Genomic DNA, 19,332 nt, shown 5'->3' with positions numbered 1-19,332 from the left:
CTTCCAAGGTGGGGCGCAGCGAGTGGGCAGAGGTTCTGCAATGATGTCCAGCATCCCTTCCGGTCGGGCCCTTCTGTTCTCATGGCTCTGGGCTACAGTGGTACCTCGGGTTACAGACACTTCAGGTTGCATACGCTTCAGGCCTTGGCGGGAAGGAAAGATGCCGGTATTTTTGGAGAAGTGAAAGGAAAACCCTGCGTCAACAACTCGCGAACTTTCGGTTTTGCGGGGGAAAGGAAAATCAGCTGGTTTCTCAGAAAGCACCGGGAAGGGGGGGGGGGGGACGCGGCCGGAGGCTATATGAGGGCGGCCGGGGCTCGCCGGGCTCGGAGCTCTTCGGCAGCAAGATGTGGAGCAAAGTGGCCCGCGCGCCCGCCGTGGCGCTGCTCTTGGCCGCCGGCGCGACGGCCGGATTCACCTATTCCCGCTCGGACCCGCCGGTCCTGCCCGTCGTCGAGGCGGCGGAGAAGCGGCTGAAGGTGAGGCCGGGCGGGGCGGAGCGTCTACCGCCGCAAGGCAGACTCCCGGGGAGGGGAGAGACGTGGACGGGGAGGCGGATAAGGCGCTTCTGCGCCACCTCCGACCTTCCTCCCCCCCGCAAAAGAGTCAGTTCCCGTTACTGGGGAAGCGCAGGAGCGGGGAGAGGGGCGGTTGCTCTGCTCGGGTGTCCTTGCGGGAGAAAGGAGACCCTGGGCTGGGGGCCCACTGGTCTCCTCCTGCTGGGGGGGGGGGACTGGCCACCCGCTGCCTCTCGGGGGCTCCGGACGGGTCCTTTGGCAGGGAGGCCGCAGGACGTCGCGGCGGGAGCCCCCTCCAAGCACCGGGCAGGCGTCGGTCCGGGAGGGGCGCCCAGAGGCAGGGGCAGCCCTGCCGCCGCCCTTTTGGGGAGGAAGGGGGCGGGCCGGGGTGGGGCGCTGCCTCGACGCCGCCGGGCAGGGCGGGTTCTGCGACCCCGAAGGCTGAGCCAGCAGCGCCCGGATGCCCCCTCCGTGCGCGCCCGCCCGGGGCTGCCCCTTCTGGGACAGAGAGAGAGACGGAGAGGGGTCCTAGGCGGCGAGGCGCGCCCACTTCGCCTTCAGGCCGCAGCCACGAAAGTTTCCACCCATCCCGCTTGGGATTTAGCGCTAGGAGCAGTTTCAGACGCGGAGCCCTCACCCGCCCCGTCGGGGGCAGAAGTGAGGAATCGGGGCCTGAGGGCTGAGCCCCGCAAACCAGCCTCGGGCCGCTTCATTTCTTGGGCCAGGGCCCCTGACTGCACGTGGCCGTCTAGTCCACCACCCCGGGAGCAAGGTCTGGGGGGTTCCGGGAAGTCTCCCCCCGCCCTGCTGACCCTCCTCTTTCCCTCCTTAGCCCTCCTCGCCAGCCCAGAGCTCCCTGGCCGGCACGTGGGTCAACGAGCTGGGCTCCAAGATGGTCCTCAACCCTCCCGACGACTCCGGCCAGTTCACAGGCTCCTACCTGACGGCCGTCTCCGCAGCCCAGAAGCCCATTCGGGTGTCTCCGCTCGTGGGCGCCCAGCACGACCCGAAGGGGGCCGAGGAGGAGTATACCTTTGGCTTCCTGGTCAACTGGTCGTTTTCAGGTAAGGACCCCTCCCCGCTTTCCAGGGTGGGCTGGGGCCCCTGAAGGTAGGACTGGTGGGGTGGGGGGCAGCTTCAGCATCCCCATGGCGGATCAGGGGGTTTCCTTTATTTCACAGGCTGATAATTTAGATCCTGCCCATGTCTGCATCACTCAGGCATCTTGTTATGTTTTAATTATTACACTGCATAAATTATTACACTGCATAAATTATTACACTGCATAAAAGTCCTCAATGTTGTACTTGGCCAAGAGATCTTTGGATAAAGGGCTGTGTATAAATTGAATAAATGATTACAACAATAATGATTTCTGGGACAGAGGAAGCTGACTTTATTGTGCTGAAGCCACTGAAATCCTGCTTATACGCCAATAAAGGTTTGAGAAGTAGAACTGGAGTCAGAGCGCTGGTCCATCTAGCTCAGTATTGTCCACACTGACTGGCAGCAACGCCTCTCCAGGGTTCTAGAGTCTGCCCCATCCCTCCCTGGAGATGCCGCTGGGGGTTGAGTCTACATGCCAAGCAGGTGGCCTCTCCTGAGCCACAGTCCATTGTTGGGGGAAAGGTGGACTGCAAATCCAGAGGGCAACAGTGTGAGGACTTTCGCTTTGGCACTTTTGTCCTTGTTGTTCTGATTTATTACCTGCCCTTCTCCCTTAAGATCCCACGGTGGCTCACAACAATTTAAGCTAACATATTTTTTAAAGGCTCAAACTTGTTAATTGATAGGTCAATGTTTGGGTCTGATTGTTCCAGAGGAGCTGCTGAGCTCACCTCTGTTGGATGGGATTCTTGTAGGACTTGGAGTTGCCAACCTTCGCTGCAGCCAGGCAGGGAGCCCCAAGGGGCCGGGGGGGGGGGGGAGCTTGACCTCCCCAAGGCAATTCTGCCTGGCCTCCCTGTTCCCTGGCCATAACTCCACTCCCACCCCCCTCTGTCCTCCCCAGACTCCATCGCTGCATTTGCGGGGCAGCGCTTTGTGGATGCCGAAGGGAAGGAGACCCTGGAGACAACTTGGCTTCTGCGGCAGAAGGTGGAATCCCATGGCGATGACTGGGAGGCCACTCGGTAAGCGGAAAGGAGCAGCTCTCGACGGGGGCCTTCTCTGGGGTTCTCCCACCTGCCCCCAGCCCGCGCCATCATACGCCTGGTGCTGCTTTCAGGTGCATTTCCACAACACACTCAGCTGGAGCTGCACCTGACCCACTCTTCTCCCCCCCCCCCTCCAGGGGATACAATTTCCCTCTTGCCAAGCAAGGACAGTAAGAACCAGCGTAGGTGCAAAACCTCTGCTTGGAGGCTCTGTGGTGCTTGCAGGAGGGTGATGCTGCCACACTGCTCCCTTGGGGGACATCATCTTATGTCTGGGGGCAGCCAGGGAAGCCCCCACCCGGCCGCCATGGGAGGACTTTGGAAAATGCTCCTGGGGCAGGTGACAGCCACAAGGACCAAGGGGGGTTCATGGTGGCCATGCACGACATCAGCCCCACTCAGAGCCGGGCAAGCGCAAGGAGCAGCCTCACCCTCCTCTGTCTCCTTGCAGGGTTGGCAGGAACGTCTTCACACGAGCAGCATAACGGGATCCGAGAGACTCGCTTGCTGCTGCCGCTGCTCTCCCATCTACCACCTGCAGGAAGAGGGCTTCCCTTTCCCTTCTTGATTAAACATTTATAGAGATTATTTCTTCTACAAAAAGACACCATGGCTGCGACAGGCCCCCGCCCTCCCTCCCCAGCAAGGGAAGAGCAAGCTCTGGAGGCTCTGACCTGAACGGACGAACTCAAGTGACAAGGAAGGAGATTCCAACTAAACATCGGTTAGAGGGAAGTCAAAAAAACACATCAAAACCAGTTTAGAGAATCAGATTAAATAGAAATGAAAAGTACAAATATGAAGGTAATGTCTTTCTAGAAACTGTATGTATAGAATATTTAAATTGTGGTTTGTACTCCTTAAATGATTGTATTGAACAGTTTTTTATTTTTCTTTCTTTTCTTCTTTTTTGTTTTTCTTTTAATCGCTATGCATATTTTAGTCTGCATTTTGATTTAGATTTTGGACTGTTGTTGCCGATTGTCTTTTTTATTTGCAAAATTAATAAAGCTTTAAAACAAAAAATAAACATCAGGAAGAATTCTTTGACAGCAAGAGACAGTGGAACAGACACTGTCGAGAGGTGGTGGACTCTCCTTTGGAGGTTTTTAAGCAGAGGTTGATATTTGGGGGGGGGGGGTTGGACTAGATGATTCTCCAATAAAGTACCAGCAATGGGACAGGCCTGCTTGTGTTCTGGCCCAGTCTTTTCTAGGTCTGCACATAAGTCCTGGCCCTCATTCCTTTTTTCCTTTTCATTTATTATTTCCTGACACTTCTATCCAGCCTTTCGTCTGTTACAGACGCAGGAGGTGGTACCCAACCAACACATCGGGAGCGTTGGCCTCCTGAGCTGGCGTGCTCTCGGTCCCAGACCTCTCCTGCCTGGCAGCTCGACTCATTCACGAGAAAGGCTTCAGGAGTGAACCCGACACAAATCTGGGGCCAGGTTGCCTTCTTCCCCCACCTGCTTTTCCACCCCCCCCCCTTGGAGCAGAAGTCACTTATTGGGACCCCCCCCCTTGGTTTTTAGGAAGGATCCTGAAGTATTTTCTGCTTCCCCCCACTCCTCCACTTTACTCACAAAACAAGGCAGGAGAACCATTTTGTAGTCATTTATTATTTACATTTACATCCAGATTCTGGGCTAAACTATTATCCTCCCCACCCCACCCAGCTTCTTTCAATGGTAAAATCGATAAAAGCAAGAACAATGAAACAAACGGAAGAGGAGTCCATTTCAAGAGTGAAAAGGAAGGAGAAGGGCTCCAGGTTACTCCCCAGGCCTATCTCCCCCCCCCCCCGATGGGTAAGGGGCTGCTCTGCACACCCACGGCTGCGGCTGCTCGATTCCAGCTCCTGTTTCCAGCCCTGACCAATGGCCCTGCTGGGCCCCCTTGAGCGAAGGGAGGGGGGTCGCCAGGGCCCTTTGTCCAGGAAGCTCCTCCGAGCCTGACGGGGGGCAGGGACTCCTTCAGGGCATCTCAGCAGGCAGGGGGCAGGGCTTCTTCCCTGGACCAAGACAGCGCCACCCCCTCAGAGGTCAGGACTGGGCCTGGAGGTGGCAGAGCAAGAGCCACAGAGCAAGAGCCACAGCAAGAGCATTCAGGGATCCAGGGTGGCAGCTTCTGGGGGTCTCAGCAATGAAAGCGCATCCTTTGGGCAGATGCTGGAGTTGCTCTTCCAGGTGCCTGGATTGAACAGGGGGGGTCTGCTCTGTGGGTGGGGGCCACGCATGCCAAGGCAATGCATCTGGAGCAGCCTGCCTCCCTACCTGCAAATAGCACCCCTCCCACTTTTGGCTCGTTCCCCTGCACAAAGGGCCCCCCTCCACTGCTAATCTGGGGGTGGAGGCACCCTAAGAGATACAAGCAAAGGCAGGGGGAGGAAGAGGCTGCTTCTCAGGAGGCTTCCACTACAGGTGACACACAAGCGGTACGTGGGGGGGGGGTCACAAGAGCCACAGTCCAGGCCTCCATGGCTCAGTTCTGGGCCCCTCAAGACCAGTGTCGGACTCTGGAGTGGAGCCGTTTCTTGGAGCCCCCCCCCCTCGCCCAATGAGCTGCAGGATGCCTCCCCCCCCCCCAGGTGCCGGGGTCCGGGATGCTAAATAAATGCTTCTGTCTCTCCACCAGGCACAGTTTCTCTTCTCCCCCCTGCAAAAAAGTGGCAGGCCGGGAGCCCCCCCGTCTTTCCATGGCGGCGTCTGCCAGCCTGTCCCGCCATTCACGGGCTGCTGGCCAAGCCCTCACATCTCATCCGAGTGGCGTGGCTGGATGACCACGCTGGTGGTGCGATCGACCCAGCCCCGCTCCCGGGGGTGGGCAGAGGCCGGCGGGAGGGCCCTCTCCTTCCCCAGAGGCTGGTGCTCGGGGGGCAAAGGAAGCCCCTCTGCCTGCGGAGAAGCCGAGGGGTCGGAAGAGGAGTTGCTGCTGCTGCTGCTGCTGCTGGAGGGCGGCTGGGCCTCGGCGGGGGGGCTGCGGTGGCCCTCCAGGGACCGGTTGAGGCTCCCCGCTGCTGCGTCCTTCAGGGCGGCCGTGGGCTCTGCCTTCAGTGCGGAGGGTGGGGCAAGGCCAGGGGCTGCTTCCACTGGCTGGAACTGGGCAACGCTGCTCTGGTACTCCCGCAGCCTCCGGGACAGCACTGCAAGGGCAAAGGGAGCGTATAAGCGGGGGGTGAGGGACTTCCGGGTTAGCGCCTCCGGTAATGGCTGAACTCCTCTGATCGGGAGGAATTTGCTTCGTGGAAATTAGGGTCTGGCCGCCACGGCGAAGGCGGGGACCCACCAAAAATCACAGGCGGGAGAAGCCTGTGAACGTGGGATTCGGCTGGCACCTTTTGCGCCTCCCCTACACACGGGGAAACCCAGTTTCGGGGATCCGGAGCAACGTGGGGTGAGTGGTGCGGTGCTTTGAATTGATTGCTTCTTTCATGGAGTGAAGCCGCATTGCTGTTGCCGGAGAGCGCTGACTTTTTCCTGTGGACAATTTGATCTTAAAACAACTACCCGTGAGTAGAACGGAAAATTGGATTTTTAAACGTCTTAATTTGGCACCGAAACGGGGAGGTTTCAAACAGGAAGTCCGCCTTCCCCTTTTGTATATAGACTGAAGCAAAGAGGCTGCAAGCTAAAGTCTTGGAAAGCCCTTCATAAAGGATTAAACTTCCAGCGGCTAAATCATCAAACACCCCTTGGAAGCAGGAGAAGAGGGGGGAAATTTTAGATCGCGTAAGCCTGCAGGAGAGAGTGAAGAAAGTTAAATTACCACCGCTCTGAACCTGGAAACGGGCTGCCAAAAAGACTGAAGTTTTGGATATGCTCATTGACTGTGAATAGATCGTTTGTTGACAGTAAGTTAAAGAAGAGAAATACATTGTTTCCATTGTCTCCTTCTGCGTTTAAAAAGGAGTAAAAGTAATTGAAAATTGAAACTAACTTTATTGTTTGAACTGTGCTTAAAAGGATTGATACAAATAGAAATTGTTTTCCCCTAGAGGAAGCTTCTGAAATTGTTACATGAGCTGAGCTGGGGAAATTTCCACCTGCAAGATAAAACTGTGAGAATCTGGGACTGACCTTGGACCGTTAAGAATGTTGACAGGAGAAGCCTTAGTGGTTGCATTATGTAAGATTAATGATTCACTGGAACAGCTCCATAAGAAGATGGATGCGAGGACTATACAAATTGATAACTTGGAACAAAAAGTGACTAATTTGGGACAAAAAGTGAATATTAATACAGAAATTACTCAGGAATCGATACAGGGATCTATTTTGACATGGCAAATTGAGGAGAAGGCGGGGGAGAAAGTGGTTGTTGTGGAACCTAAAGCTGCACAAGTGGAGAGGGAGAGAGCCCCAGCCTTACAGATGCAATTTGATGATTATAAGTTGATGCCTTTTAAGACTGAATTTAGAGAAAGTCAGACTTTGAGGATTGGAGCCCCGCTTGGACTGAAGAAGGAAAGTTGGATAGATCCCTTCATGCAGGGATTTATTGACCTTTGGGACCTGGACTTGGGTCAGGAGGAGACTGGAGTTGTGGGGACCGCCAGACTTGGAGGAACTTTGAAATACGACTGGAAATATCTTTTGAATTTCAGTTTTAACTATGGAGATTTGGCTGACTTGTCGAGAAGGAATAAAAACATTGCTAGATGGGAATTTCCCCGAGATCCACTTTTCAGCATCAAAGGAAGGAAAAGAAGAACAAGATCAGGAGAAGACAAAGTAAAGTGCATGTATAAATATGAAGAAGACTTGCAGAAGGGACTTGGAAAAGAGTTAAGAGCCTCGGACAGAAGATCACCAAGTTGATGGACTATATGGAATTGATGGAAATGACTGGCAGAATCCGAGACCAGGGAGAAGAGACGGTGGAAGAATATTGGAAAAAGTTTAAAATCTATATATGGAAATAATGTAAAATTAATGAGTGTTAGAAAAATGTTGGGAGGGAATTATATGGCTTTAGTAGAAATGTTTTAAGGAATTAAGCATAAATAAGTATTATAGTATTAATGGAAAATAAGGTTAAAATATGTTAAGATAATCACATGACAGAAAATAGAGAAAGATGGAAAGGATTTGCTGAAATAATTAATAGAAATGAAATACAAAAAGTGAGGTGAAAGGAGGTCGATGAAACAAGGGAATGAAAGAGAGGATATTGAGATGGTATGATGTGTGTTTTTGAATTGTTTTTGCTCTTGTTTTGTTTAATGTGTTAATGTTAATGTTGTGTTGTGTATTGATTATATATTGTACTGTATTGTTTTGTTTTGTGTTTTTTTTGCTTTTCCTTTCCTTTCCTTTCTTCTTTTCTTTTCTCCTTTTTGTAAGGTTTAAAAGTAATAAATATTATTTTTTTAAAAAAAATATAAGCGGGGGGTGAGGAGCCCCCGTCTGGCCTTGACTCTGCGGTTCAGTCCTGCTGGCATCCCCTCACTCTCTCTAGCATACGACTCAACCAAGCCTCTGTTATGCTAACCGCTAAACCTCCTAAGCTGGCATTCAGCTTGGGGGTGTCCCCTGGGGACATGGCTGGCTCCCAAGAGAGCAAGGCATGCTGTGGGCCTGATCCAGCTGCAGGGCTTTTCCTGGCCCTCCCTTCCAGGTCATCTTCCTTGGAGGAGTTCTCTCTTCCGAAATTAAATGCAACAAGGCTGGACCTTCTTCTTTCCCACTCAAGAAGATGTTGAGTGTCAGTGTGGCTACTCCTGAGCTGCAGAACCCAGAACTTCGCTCTCTCTCCCCCCCCCCCTCTCTCTCCCTTTCTCTCTCTCTCTCTCTCTCTCTCACACACACACACACACAGACACACACACACACAGACACACACACACACACACACACAAAGCTTTTACATCCCAGCTCCCATTCAAGGCCCACTATCAGTCAGAGAAAACAAGCTGAGATCTGGCTGATCTTGACTGCATTATCTGCTGCCACAGAGTCCCCCCTCCCCGCCACCCCTCTGCTCACTCCAGAATCAAGGTTCTTCCTCTTCCCCACAGAATCCTCATTTTCTGAAGGCACTAGACCTGTGAAATGCATGGCAAGGACTTCTGGGCTGCCTCCTGCAAGGGCCGGACCCTGCGTGATGCCTCAGGGAAAGGCCAAACGGAGGGTCTCAGGACAACAAGCCACTGTGCCCTGGGAGCTGCTCTGTTCAGCTGGGGGGGCGGGGGGGGGGAGATCCCAGGAAAAACTTTGCCCAAGATGCTTTCTGTCCGGATTAAGAAGGTGGGGTTCAGGGGCTGTTGAGCCAGCCTGTCCATTTCCAGGCAAGGGGGCCCCCATGTCCTTCCAACTTGCACCCGACCCCCTCCCCAGCAGCGTGTGGCTTTTGCAAGAGCCGCCTTGGCACCCTTTGAGGACACTCACCTCCCTGGAGCTCCAGCTGCTTCTGCTGGCTTCCTCCAAAGGGGTAGTAGCTGGGCCAGAGGATCAGGCAGAAGGAGAAGACCAGGACCTATCGCGGAAACAGAGAATTGTGGCATTGGAGGGGCCCCAAAGGGTCTTCTAGTCCAACCCCCCAGGAGAGGGAGCCCAGGGCAGGGATCCCTCAGCAAGGGCTGCAAAGGCAGGCAGCGGGCAGCCTGGGGGCAGCTCAGGAGAGCAGAGCACCTGGGGGGGCTGGAAGGGGTGCGAGGAGGAGGAGGACCAGGACCTCACAGAAGTCAGGAGTCCTCAATGCTGGAAGTCAGAGGCACCAGTGACAGACAGAAGATGCCTCTCCCCCCAGGAACAAGGCAGAGCCCCTCTGGCCAAGAAGGGGGGCCAGCAGGCTGGGGTGGATTGCTGAGCCAAGGGGCTGCAGGGGTCCTGCAACTCACCAGGACACAGGTGCTGGCCGTGGTGGTCTTGGTGGTCGAGTGCTGGATCAGGGCTTGCAGCTTCCGCAGTTGCTCCAGCAAGGACCTGCAGGAGAGGCAGAGCAGCTGGTCAGCCTCCCGCTGCCCCCGAGCCCCCGCTCTCCTCTGCAGCCAGACGCACCTCCCAGAAAGGGCCCAACATGACCAGGGGACCTGACTGAGGATGCGGGGTCTGGAGGGGCGGGTTTCTGCCCTGCCCTATGGAGCCTGGGGACAGCCATCCTCTCGGCCTCAACGCCCCCGCCCATGAAATGGGAGCAGGAGTGGCCCACCTCCCTCCACAGGGCTGTCACAGTGGGCACAGCACAGCAAGATGACAAAACCCAAAGCAGGGTGTCAGCGGCAGGAGGTCAGCGAAGGAGGAACCGCCACTGGGGCTGCCCCCTTGCTCTCCGCCTTGGGCTGGAAGACCCCCCACCTCCGTTCTCCCCAGGGCCCCCCTTGGGAGGAGGTGGTGGTGAGGTCCCAGGGGAGCCCACCCTCCTTCCCAGGGACCCGCCAGGCAAAGGAGGCGCTCACATGTTCTGCTTCTGCAGCAGCTGGACTTTCTTCTGAAGTTCGTTGTTCTGCGCTGTACAGACGACGACCCTGCAGGGAGGGACAGGAGAAGAAGAGGGTCAGGAGGGGCCTGGCAGCCCGGGTCTCAGATGGGGCCATGGAGCTGCAGGAGCAGGGGGGCAGAGGAGCCCCAAGGCAGGAAGGCAGGGAAGCACACCTGGATCTGCAAAGCCCCCTCTCAGTGCTGAGGAAACCCTCCCCTCTGCTCTGCCTGCCTCCCCGGGGTGTCCATCCTCTCTCCCTCCCTCCCCCCATGCCCAAGAGGCCTCTGCCCCCCCCACTTCCCCCCTGGACTCCCTTGGGAGGTGGTGGATGCTCCTTCAGTGAAGGTTTAGAAGCACAAGTCAGTCAGATGGCCACCTATCAGGGACTCTGGCACTGCGATTTTGGCATGGCAGAGGGCTGGGCTACATGACCCTGTGACAAAAAAGTTGGTTTTGCTGGACAGGTTGAATCAACAAGTGTTTCTCTCTGCCCCCCCCCCTTCTTTCTTTCTTTCCCTACCAGCAAATGGTTAAGGAAGCAAATAGTTAAGGCTGCCTCTGGTTGGCTGAGGTTCCAGGAGGGAGAGTTTAAAAGGAAAGGATTTGAGGACAGTTAGTTGGGAGTTGGTTGGAAAGAGGTTGGAGAGGCTGGGAGACAGGTAGGGAGGCAGGTTGAGGGAGAAAGAGCGAAAGGGAGAAAGAGCTGGTTCTGGGAAAAAACAACTTCCGCTCTGAGCGTATTGGGAAGGACAGAGTGTGGACTCCTGGGGGAGGAGTAGACCGGAATTTTACAGGGAGGCCGATGTTGAGCAAGGAGAAGAAGGAGCTGGAAAGGAACAGCCTCCTTGGGACTCCAATCTAGTCCGGGGGGGGGGGGGGAGATTCTTCTAAGGAGAAGAAGCAACTCCCAAGCCCAGTGAAGGGAGGGGGGTGGAGAGCCCTTGGGTCTATTTCTTAAAGTGCCTCAGGAGTGTTAAAGGGGGTGGAGAACTGAAAGAAAGAACCAAACCTATAATGCAAAAACAACTGAGGACGAAATAAAGTGAAATCGCACTGTATTCTGGAAGTAACCTAAGTTTAATCCATATGTGCTATATACTATCTTGCCTTAAATAAAGCTTTATTGTTTATTTAAAGAAAACCTGTCTGAGACTCCAACTTTCTAGTTATCCCCTCACAAAGGTCCCCCGCAGGATACTCTGGGCTAGAATTTTTAAGCAGAAAGGAAAAGAAACTTTCGGGTAAAGGGTTGTTCAGTGAGGTGGGGGCAATTTATCTAGATGACAGCGGGCTTAACGGCGTGAGAGGAAAAGCGCCGCCATGCCCGCCACAGACCCCCTGGGGTCCCTTCCAACTCCCCCATTCTGATTCCTCACCTGCTCTCCAGGCTGTCCATGTAGACCTTCTTCCGCCGGCGGCTGTCCTGGGCTGACTGCTTGTTCCGGATCTTCCGGCGAACTCTCTTCAGAACCCGCTCCTCGGCCTGCAGGGCACAGGGCTCTGAGGGTCAGCCAGGGCCAGGCTGGCAGCCAGCAACCCTCCTCCAGTTCACCCAGGAGCAAAGAGGACGTGCCCCCCAAAAACCCCCAAGGGGCATTCACCCCGGGAAGTACAGGAGGCTGGCTATAAAAGCACCACCCCCTGGTAGGAAGGGCCCTCCTTTACTCTGGAATCAAGCACCTGGACCTCACCAGAGAAAAACAGAGAGCCCATCCAGAAAGCCCCCCCCCCCCGGGAGAAGCAGGAATTGCAGCCAGGAATTACACCCCCATTTCCCACTTGCCTCTGCCCACCGTGCCCAGAAGCGCACCTCAGGGCAAGGGTGCGCACGCACACGTGCAGAGTTTGTGGCACCCACCTTGGTCAGCGGCAGGTTGGAAGGGATCGAGACGCCCTCTTTCTCCAGAAGCTTCTTCTCCTCATCCGTCAGAATCAGCTGAGGGAAGTCAAACTGAAAAAGCACCACATTCAGAGGTAGGGCTGGGTGGGCGTCTGCCAGGCTGCACCCCCCAAGAGGCAGGAGAAGGGAAGCCCCTGTGGGAGCCTCCCCCGAGAGCCAGGCATATTGGGGGCAGAGGGGGGCACACGGCTGTCTTGTACCTGCAGGTCCCCCCCACTTGGCTGGGGTGTCGGTTCCTCAATGGAAACTGTGACTGGAAGAGCACTGTCCCGATCGCTGAAGCAGGACTCTGACGAAGTCTCCATGATCTCCCACATCTCTGGAAGAGGAAAGGGGGCCGCACAGTCAGGGGTGGAAGGGGCCACGAGGCCAGAGGGCCCAGGCTTGCCGGGGGGGGGACACACCCCTCTGCTCTCCTTCCTTGGCACACTTTGCCCCGGGCGGTGCAAGGATGTCATGAGAACATGGCAGCGCTCGTGGCTCCACCCCAATCCCACGCGCCAGCCAAGAAAGAGGCTGCTCCTGGCCCCAAACGGATCGGGCCCAAAATCAGCACTGCCAACGCTCCTTTGTGAATGAGGTCACAGAAACAGTTTCACCGTGGGGCAATCTCTTGCTTTTGGGGCATTCAATTTGGACAAGAAAATTGGCTTCCAGGTGGAAAAATCAAAATTAGAAACTGAACTGTTAGAACCCAAAACTAAGAATTTGTCAAGAATGTATAACTTGCTGCTGAAATGGAACACTCAGGATGAAACGGTGAAATCTGCTATGATTAAATGGGCACAAGACGTTGGACACAACATTATGTTCGCTGACTGGGAACAGTTATGGACCACAGGTATGAAATTTACGGCATGTAATGCCTTAAGAGAAAATATTATGAAAATGATATACAGGTGGTACATAACCCCAGTCAAGCTTGCAAAAATTTACCATTTGCCTGATAATAAATGTTGGAAATGTAAGGAAATTGAAGGTACATTTTTTCACCTTTGGTGGACGTGCTCAAAGATTAAGGCTTTCTGGGAAATGATATATAATGAATTAAAAAAGGTATTTAAATATACCTTCTTGAAGAAACCAGAAGCCTTTCTCCTGGGCATAGTCGGCCAATCGGTGTTAAAAAAGGATAGAACTTTCTTTATGTATGCAACAACAGCAGCAAGAATACTTATCGCAAAGTATTGGAAGACACAAGAGCTACCCACACTGGAGGAATGGCAGATGAAATTGATGGACTATATGGAATTGGCGGAAATGACTGGCAGAATCCGTGACCAGGGAGAAGAGTTGGTGGAAGAAGATTGGAAGAAATTTAAAGATTACCTACAGAAATACTGCAAAATTAAAGAATGTTAGAGTGATGATGGATTGAAATTAAGCGGTTTCTAGCTGTACAGGCTTTAAAGTTATATACAGATTAATATTAATGATTAGGATTAAAAAGGTAAAAAGAATGGAAAATTGGCTATTAATAGGTAAAAATTTAATGTTACATTATATTAAGATTAAGGACTGGGATCAAAAAGGAGGGAAAGGAATTGCTGGACAAACAAACGAATTGGAATACAAAAGAGGGAGGTATGAGGAGGTCCAGAAAATAAGTAAATTTAAAAGTAGTGATGAAAAGATGGAATTGTTTTTAACTGTTTTTTAACTCTTTTTTTTCTTTTTGTATTTTGTATTGTGTATTCTTCATTTTATTTTTAAATTCTTTTCTTATTGATGTGTCTTTTTCTATGTGAAACTTTAATAAATATCATTAAAAAAAAAAAATCTCTTGCTTTTTGCATTTCATTCCCTCACCGCTTGCATTCTCTGTGCGTCCATTACTGTTCACCTGCCCACTGAGGAGGGCGCTCGGCGCATGTGAGGAAGTGGGGCTAATTGGCCGCTGGAAAAGGTGTGTGCAAACAACAAGCCCAACCGCTGCCTCTCGCCTTCCAAGGCATCCCAAAGGGAACAGCTCTCCAGCCCATCAGACCCTGCTCAGGGCGATGGCAGCTCCCGGGCGGAGGGGGGGGTTGAGAGATGGGGGGGCAGAGAGAGTGACCAGCCGCGAGTCAGACCAGGGCAGTGGGCCCCCTTGTCCAGCATCCTCCTCCTGCCCCAGGGAAGCTCCCAAGCAGGAGTGACAAATCAAAGATGGAGCCAGCTTGTTTTCTCCTGCTCTGGAGGCTTCGACCCAGTAGACCGGAAGGAGCGTCTCCACCCCGGACACCGGGGTCCATCTCCCGAGGGCCTTCTGGTGCTTCCCTCCCTGTGAGAAGTGAGGTTACAGGGAACCAGGCAGAGGGCCTTCTCGGTAGTGGCGCCCGCCTTGTGGAATGCCCTCCCACCAGGAAGCAAATAAACAACTACCAGACTTTTAGAAGACATCTGAAGGCAGCCCTGCTTAGGGAAGTTTTTAATGACTGATGTTTTAATGTATTTTTAATCTTTTTTTTGGAAGCTGATCCAAGTGGCTGGGGAAACCCAGACAGATGGGCAAGGTATAAATAAATAAATAGATTTATTATTATTATTATAATTACTACTACTACTACTATTACTATTACCACTATTATTATTTATGCACTGGTCCCAGTCCAGATACCCCTTGATTCCCTCTGCTGGGGGAACTGTCCATTTCTTCCTACTCTCTCCTTCCTGGTCCTAAAGAAGCTACTCAGCAGATGCAGAGAGAGAGAGAGAGAGAGAGAGAGAGAGAGAGAGAGAGATGGAGGGAGGGAAGGAGAGAGAGAGGTTCTGCAGCACCACGTCAGCAAGCACAGGGGAAAGCTCAGCGCCTGCCTGCTCTGGCCCAGCTCAGCGCCTGCCCCAAGGGACATTGCATGGACCCCCCACCCCAGATGCCCTGGGCACTCACCCAGGTCAATGGCGACATCCCCGTCGCCCACATCCGAGGAGGAGCTGACGTTCTCCAGCGCAGGACCTTTGGGGGGCCCAGGCAGCGTCGGGTGCAGGGAGTAGTTGTGGTCGGACTGGACACTTTCGGAGCCGGCGGGGCTGCCAGTGGGGGACCCCTCCCAGCTTGCAGGGCTGCAGGAGAAGTTCTGCTCTTCGGCAAGGCTGCTGCTGCTGCTGTGAGGAGGGGAGGGGTCCGGCGAGCCGCTGGACTCTTCTGCAAAAGGGCTCAGGAGGCACCTCAGAAAGTCGTCCACCTCCTCCTCGCCCAAGGCCTGGAGGGAAAGGAGGTCGTGAGGCAAGGGGGGGGGAGCTGGAGCAGCAGCAACCCCACCCCTGGCTTGCCCAAGGCAGCTGGCACTCACCTCGGGCCCTGGAAAGTCCCAGTCTTCTGGCAGGAAGCCTCCCTTGCCCAGATCAGCTGAGGGACCTCCATCCTGGAGGAGGAAGTCAAGGAGGTCCTCATCTGCCAGAGAAGCCATTTCCTCTGGGCACAACATCTGGAGGGAGGGAGGGAGACGGAGGGTGTCAGGGTCAGGCAGCAGGGCCAGGAGCCCCCAAGGAAAACGGACTATTTATTTGAGCATGTACTCCACTTGTTCAAAAAAACTCACCCTCAGCTTTACAAAAAGATAAAACAAGAAAATCAAGAAAAAATTACAAGAGCACTTTAAAAATACAGAAAGTTAAAATATTAAAACTGATTAAAATTCACATCAACTTTCTAAGCATTTTCAGGGTAGGCTTGTCAAAAGAAGAATGTTTTTAGCAGGCTCCAAAAAGACTACAAGGCACCTGCCGGATATCAATAGGCAGGGAGTTCCAGGGTGTAGATGCTGCCACACTAAATGATTGAGTGCTGAGGAAAGCAGAAATGGCCCAATTCCACCAATGGGCAACGGCCATTGTTACATGAAAAATTGAGGTTAGCTTTCGCAGTCCAGCTGCCCATTAAGAGAGTCCCCAATGTCCATGAATGGTCAGAGAAGGAGGGCTGGAGGCAGGACCCAGTCTAAGCAGGCAGATTTTTATTTTTCTATTGCAACAGAGCCCCCCCCCCCACTTTACAAGGAGGTGAGGATGACCCAGAACAAAGGTGAATAACAGCTTTTAAGAGCTTTCCTCAACCCCTTAACCAAAACCCACTAAAAGAATCATACAAGCATCACAGAAAGAGAAATTTGAGTGTAGCTTGTCTCCTGTCTGTCAACATACCTGGAAACATTTACTGATTCCCGTTTGCTGGCCAGCCTAAGCCATTCTTTTGAAATACCTTGACTCCAGAACCTGTTTTCACACATCATGCAGAGTTATCAATACCTCTAAAACCAGTTTTACAGAGAGAGGAGGCTCAGGAACCATTTCCTGCTTTGGGACTGACAAAGGTGAAACTCGGCTGCCGTATTGCTCTCTGTACTATTCCACCTGAGGTGTTACCGGTAAAAGTGATATTTCACCAAGTTATGTTGCAAAGTCCATTTCCACAACAGCTCCTATTGCATTAGCTGGAGTTGCAGGCAGAGGCCGTGGTGTTTTGTCTACAAGGGCAGAGTAGTGACGCCTGGGGGCCGAGGTCCCTTCAGCCCCTCCCAATAATTTTTTTTAGGAGGCCAGGCACCCCCAAAGTTAATGGGCATTGCCATTCATATGGTGTACGTGCACTGCGTCATGTGATCGATTCTGTGGGACGGGGCTTACCTGGGTGTGTCCCCCCCCCAAAAAAATCCAGTTGGCACACCTGGAGACGTGTATTTGCAAATGCACTCATCCCTGTATGTTTATAACGGCACATCATTAATTTCCATAACATTGTCAAATGCAGGCAGCTTGGGCCCCTGAGGTTGTGCCCAAGAGATCTGGAGGGTGAGCTCTCCCTCTCTCACCCCCCCCCCCCGTCCTGCCACCACAGAGACAGCTGTGCAGAGGAGCAATGGTGAGAAGCAGGAGCTTGGGGGGGGGGGGCTTGGAATATCACTTGGAATATCACTTGAAATATCACTTTTACCAGTAACACCTCAGGTGGAATAGTACAGAGAGCAATAGGGCAGCCGAGTTTCACCTTTGTCAGTCCCCATTTTGCTTACCTGTCCTCAAGAAGATGCTCCCAGAACTAAAGGAAGGAGCTTCGCTGCCGAGCCCCAGCTGGGCAGGTGGGGTGGGCCACAAAAAGGGTCGTCCTTCACTTCGGCTGGAGGCTTTGAATCCGAGGTCGCGTAGACACCTGTCAGGGATGCTTTAGCTGTAACCCCTGCATTGCAGGGGGTGGACTAGATGCCCCTCGGGGGTCCCTCCCAACTGCCCACTTCTATCCGTCTAGGATTCCGCAAAGGCCGAAGGGACCAGCCGGGCGCTCGCTCCCTTCCCAGGACCACCAGGTTGCCCAACGGGGGTGGGCTCCGGCAGGTCACCCCTCCGGGCTTGGCTGCCCCGGGACGTGGGGTTTCGAGCCGAGGCTGCCCTCCCCCTCGGGAACAGGAGGCCCCGCCACCCGATCCGCGCCTTGGCCGGGCAGTGGGGGCGGCCAGCCCGGAGGAGGCGGAGGCAGCCGCCGCCCCGTCGGGGCCCCAGAGAGAGGGGCGGGGCGGCGCCGGACTCCTGGGTCCCCGGAGAGAAAGGGCCGGGCGGGAGGGGTCCCGGGGCAGATCTGCTGGGGAGGGGGCGAAGGGAAGCCCCGGGACCCCGACGGGACCCCGACGGGACCCCACCCACCTGCGCGGCCCGCGGCGCCTCCGCTCCGTCTCCTCCGCTCTCCTTCCAACGCAGCAAAAGCGACGTCACTCGAGGGCCGGAACTGGCCGAGGCCCGCCCTCCCCGCGCACTGATTGGCGAAGCGGCGGAGAGGCCGGGGCCGCATTGGCCGAGGCGAGTGTCGCTCGCGGCCGGGAAACCCCCTTCGGCCGGCCGGGCCTGGGGGGCGGGGCTTGGATCTGTCGTCAGAGGGACTTCCCTCGCTCCAGCTCCGCCCGGGGAAGGAAGAGGTATTCTGGAGCTGACCTTTGTAATGTTTGACTTGAAAAGCTGTACGATAATAGTTGAGTTTTCTGTTATGTTGCTTTGACTGTATACTCTATATTTGACTTTCTTTTATTGATGTTTTATTGATGTAATATGCTGTAAACTGCTTTGAGATTTTTCTGAAAAATATAAAGCGGTATAGAAAAAATAAAATAAAATAAGGGTCGCTGCTCCGAGGCAGAGGCTCTGCTCAGCAGACGGAAGGCGGGCTGGCCAGGTCCCCAGCCAGAAAGGACAGAGAGCTGCTGCCGGCCCGTGTGGGGGACACGGCAGAGCGAGATGGACCCGCGAGGCTTGACGCCGGCAGCTTCTCGTGTGGCGCAGGGATTTCGAGGTGTCTGCACCTGAAAGCGGTGTTTCCTGGACGGCTCTGGGAGAGGCATTCTGCCAGGGAAGGGGCTCAGCAGCTTGATCCAGAAATCCCCGCAGCAAACGGAACCGAGAGCTGTGTCTGCACCGCCGCCTGGGCCTTGGCAGCCCCGCTTGTCCCGATGCCCACGGGCGCAAAGTGAATCCCCGAAAGGACTGGGCCCTAGAACAGGGCAGAAAGGGGGCCACACTGGACTTCACATTGCGTGGCCCCCGGGACTAGGTGTGAGATGGGTTGATGCTGAGCCAATCAGGAGTGTGACACTTTGTTTTGCTTGGGGGGACGAATTTAAGCCTGATTTCTATGCAGCAGAAACGGAGCCTGACAGTTCAGTTTTTCACCCGAGTTTCCTCTGTGACAGCTGTGGGAGCAGAGCCAGATTACTAAGTAGGCCAGGCTTCCTCAATCTCGGCCCTCCAGATGTTTTGAGACTACAATTCCCACCATCCTTGACCTCTGCTAGCTAGGGATCATGGGAGTTGTAGGCCAAAAACATCTGGAGGGCCAAGGTTGAAGAAGCCTGAAGTAGGGGCCCCACAACCACAGATCAAAATAATACTGATTTGATCTTGAAAGGAAATTACGTAGTAGAATATAATTGGGGGGGGGGCAAGATCTCTACTGCCTAGTGGCCTTTACATTGGAGGGGAGTTAGCCAGTCAGATGGGAAGAATATAAATAATGAATTCTTCTCTCTGCACTCCTATAATAATAAATGCAGCGGTGCATCTGCATTAGCACAACCAGACGCCTTCCTCTGCCCCAGCTACATGAAAACATGTCTCTCCCACATGGGTGTCTACAACCACAGCAGGAGCTGTAACCTTCACCCAGTTTGACTTCATCCCCAAAGGCGCCTTTCTCCTCCATTGTCTCCTGAGACGGACAGATGCCAACATCTGGATAGATGTTATGCAGACACGGGTGGCACAGTGATCTAAACCACTGAGCCTTGGGCTTACCGATCAGAAGGTTGGCGGTTTGAATCCCCACGATGGGGTGAGCTCCAATTGTTCAGTCCCTGCTCCTGCCAACCTAGCAG

General features: G+C 53.9%; 2 protein-coding genes across 2 annotated transcripts; one reads left to right on the top strand and one right to left on the bottom strand.

The window, feature by feature from the left end:
* The first annotated feature begins 318 nt into the window (after nucleotides 1–318).
* On the top strand, nucleotides 319–3,730 carry LOC308458954 (avidin-like). Its single transcript, XM_080973838.1, has 4 exons — nucleotides 319–479; nucleotides 1,351–1,582; nucleotides 2,530–2,650; nucleotides 3,126–3,730. The coding sequence occupies exons 1-4, from the start codon at nucleotides 348–350 to the stop codon at nucleotides 3,157–3,159; spliced, it is 519 nt and encodes a 172-aa protein (XP_080829964.1). The 5' UTR covers nucleotides 319–347; the 3' UTR covers nucleotides 3,160–3,730.
* Nucleotides 3,731–4,274: 544 nt separating this feature from the next.
* On the bottom strand, nucleotides 4,275–17,734 carry CREB3 (cAMP responsive element binding protein 3). The gene is made up of 11 exons (XM_080973555.1): nucleotides 17,615–17,734; nucleotides 16,990–17,126; nucleotides 15,271–15,405; nucleotides 14,868–15,180; nucleotides 12,196–12,314; nucleotides 11,954–12,046; nucleotides 11,472–11,578; nucleotides 10,073–10,141; nucleotides 9,515–9,599; nucleotides 9,063–9,150; nucleotides 4,275–5,818 (listed from the first exon to the last, which is right to left on the bottom strand). Exons 3-11 carry the CDS (start codon nucleotides 15,403–15,405, stop codon nucleotides 5,424–5,426), a joined length of 1,404 nt encoding a protein of 467 aa, XP_080829681.1. The 5' UTR covers nucleotides 16,990–17,126; nucleotides 17,615–17,734; the 3' UTR covers nucleotides 4,275–5,423.
* Nucleotides 17,735–19,332: the final 1,598 nt, after the last annotated feature.

Source organism: Podarcis pityusensis (genome assembly GCF_964106645.2).
Source record: "Podarcis pityusensis genome assembly, chromosome: 11".
Classification (NCBI taxonomy): Eukaryota; Metazoa; Chordata; class Lepidosauria; order Squamata; family Lacertidae; genus Podarcis; species Podarcis pityusensis.
Note: the sequence above shows the minus strand (reverse complement) of the source record. Positions and strands in the feature narration are given on the sequence as shown.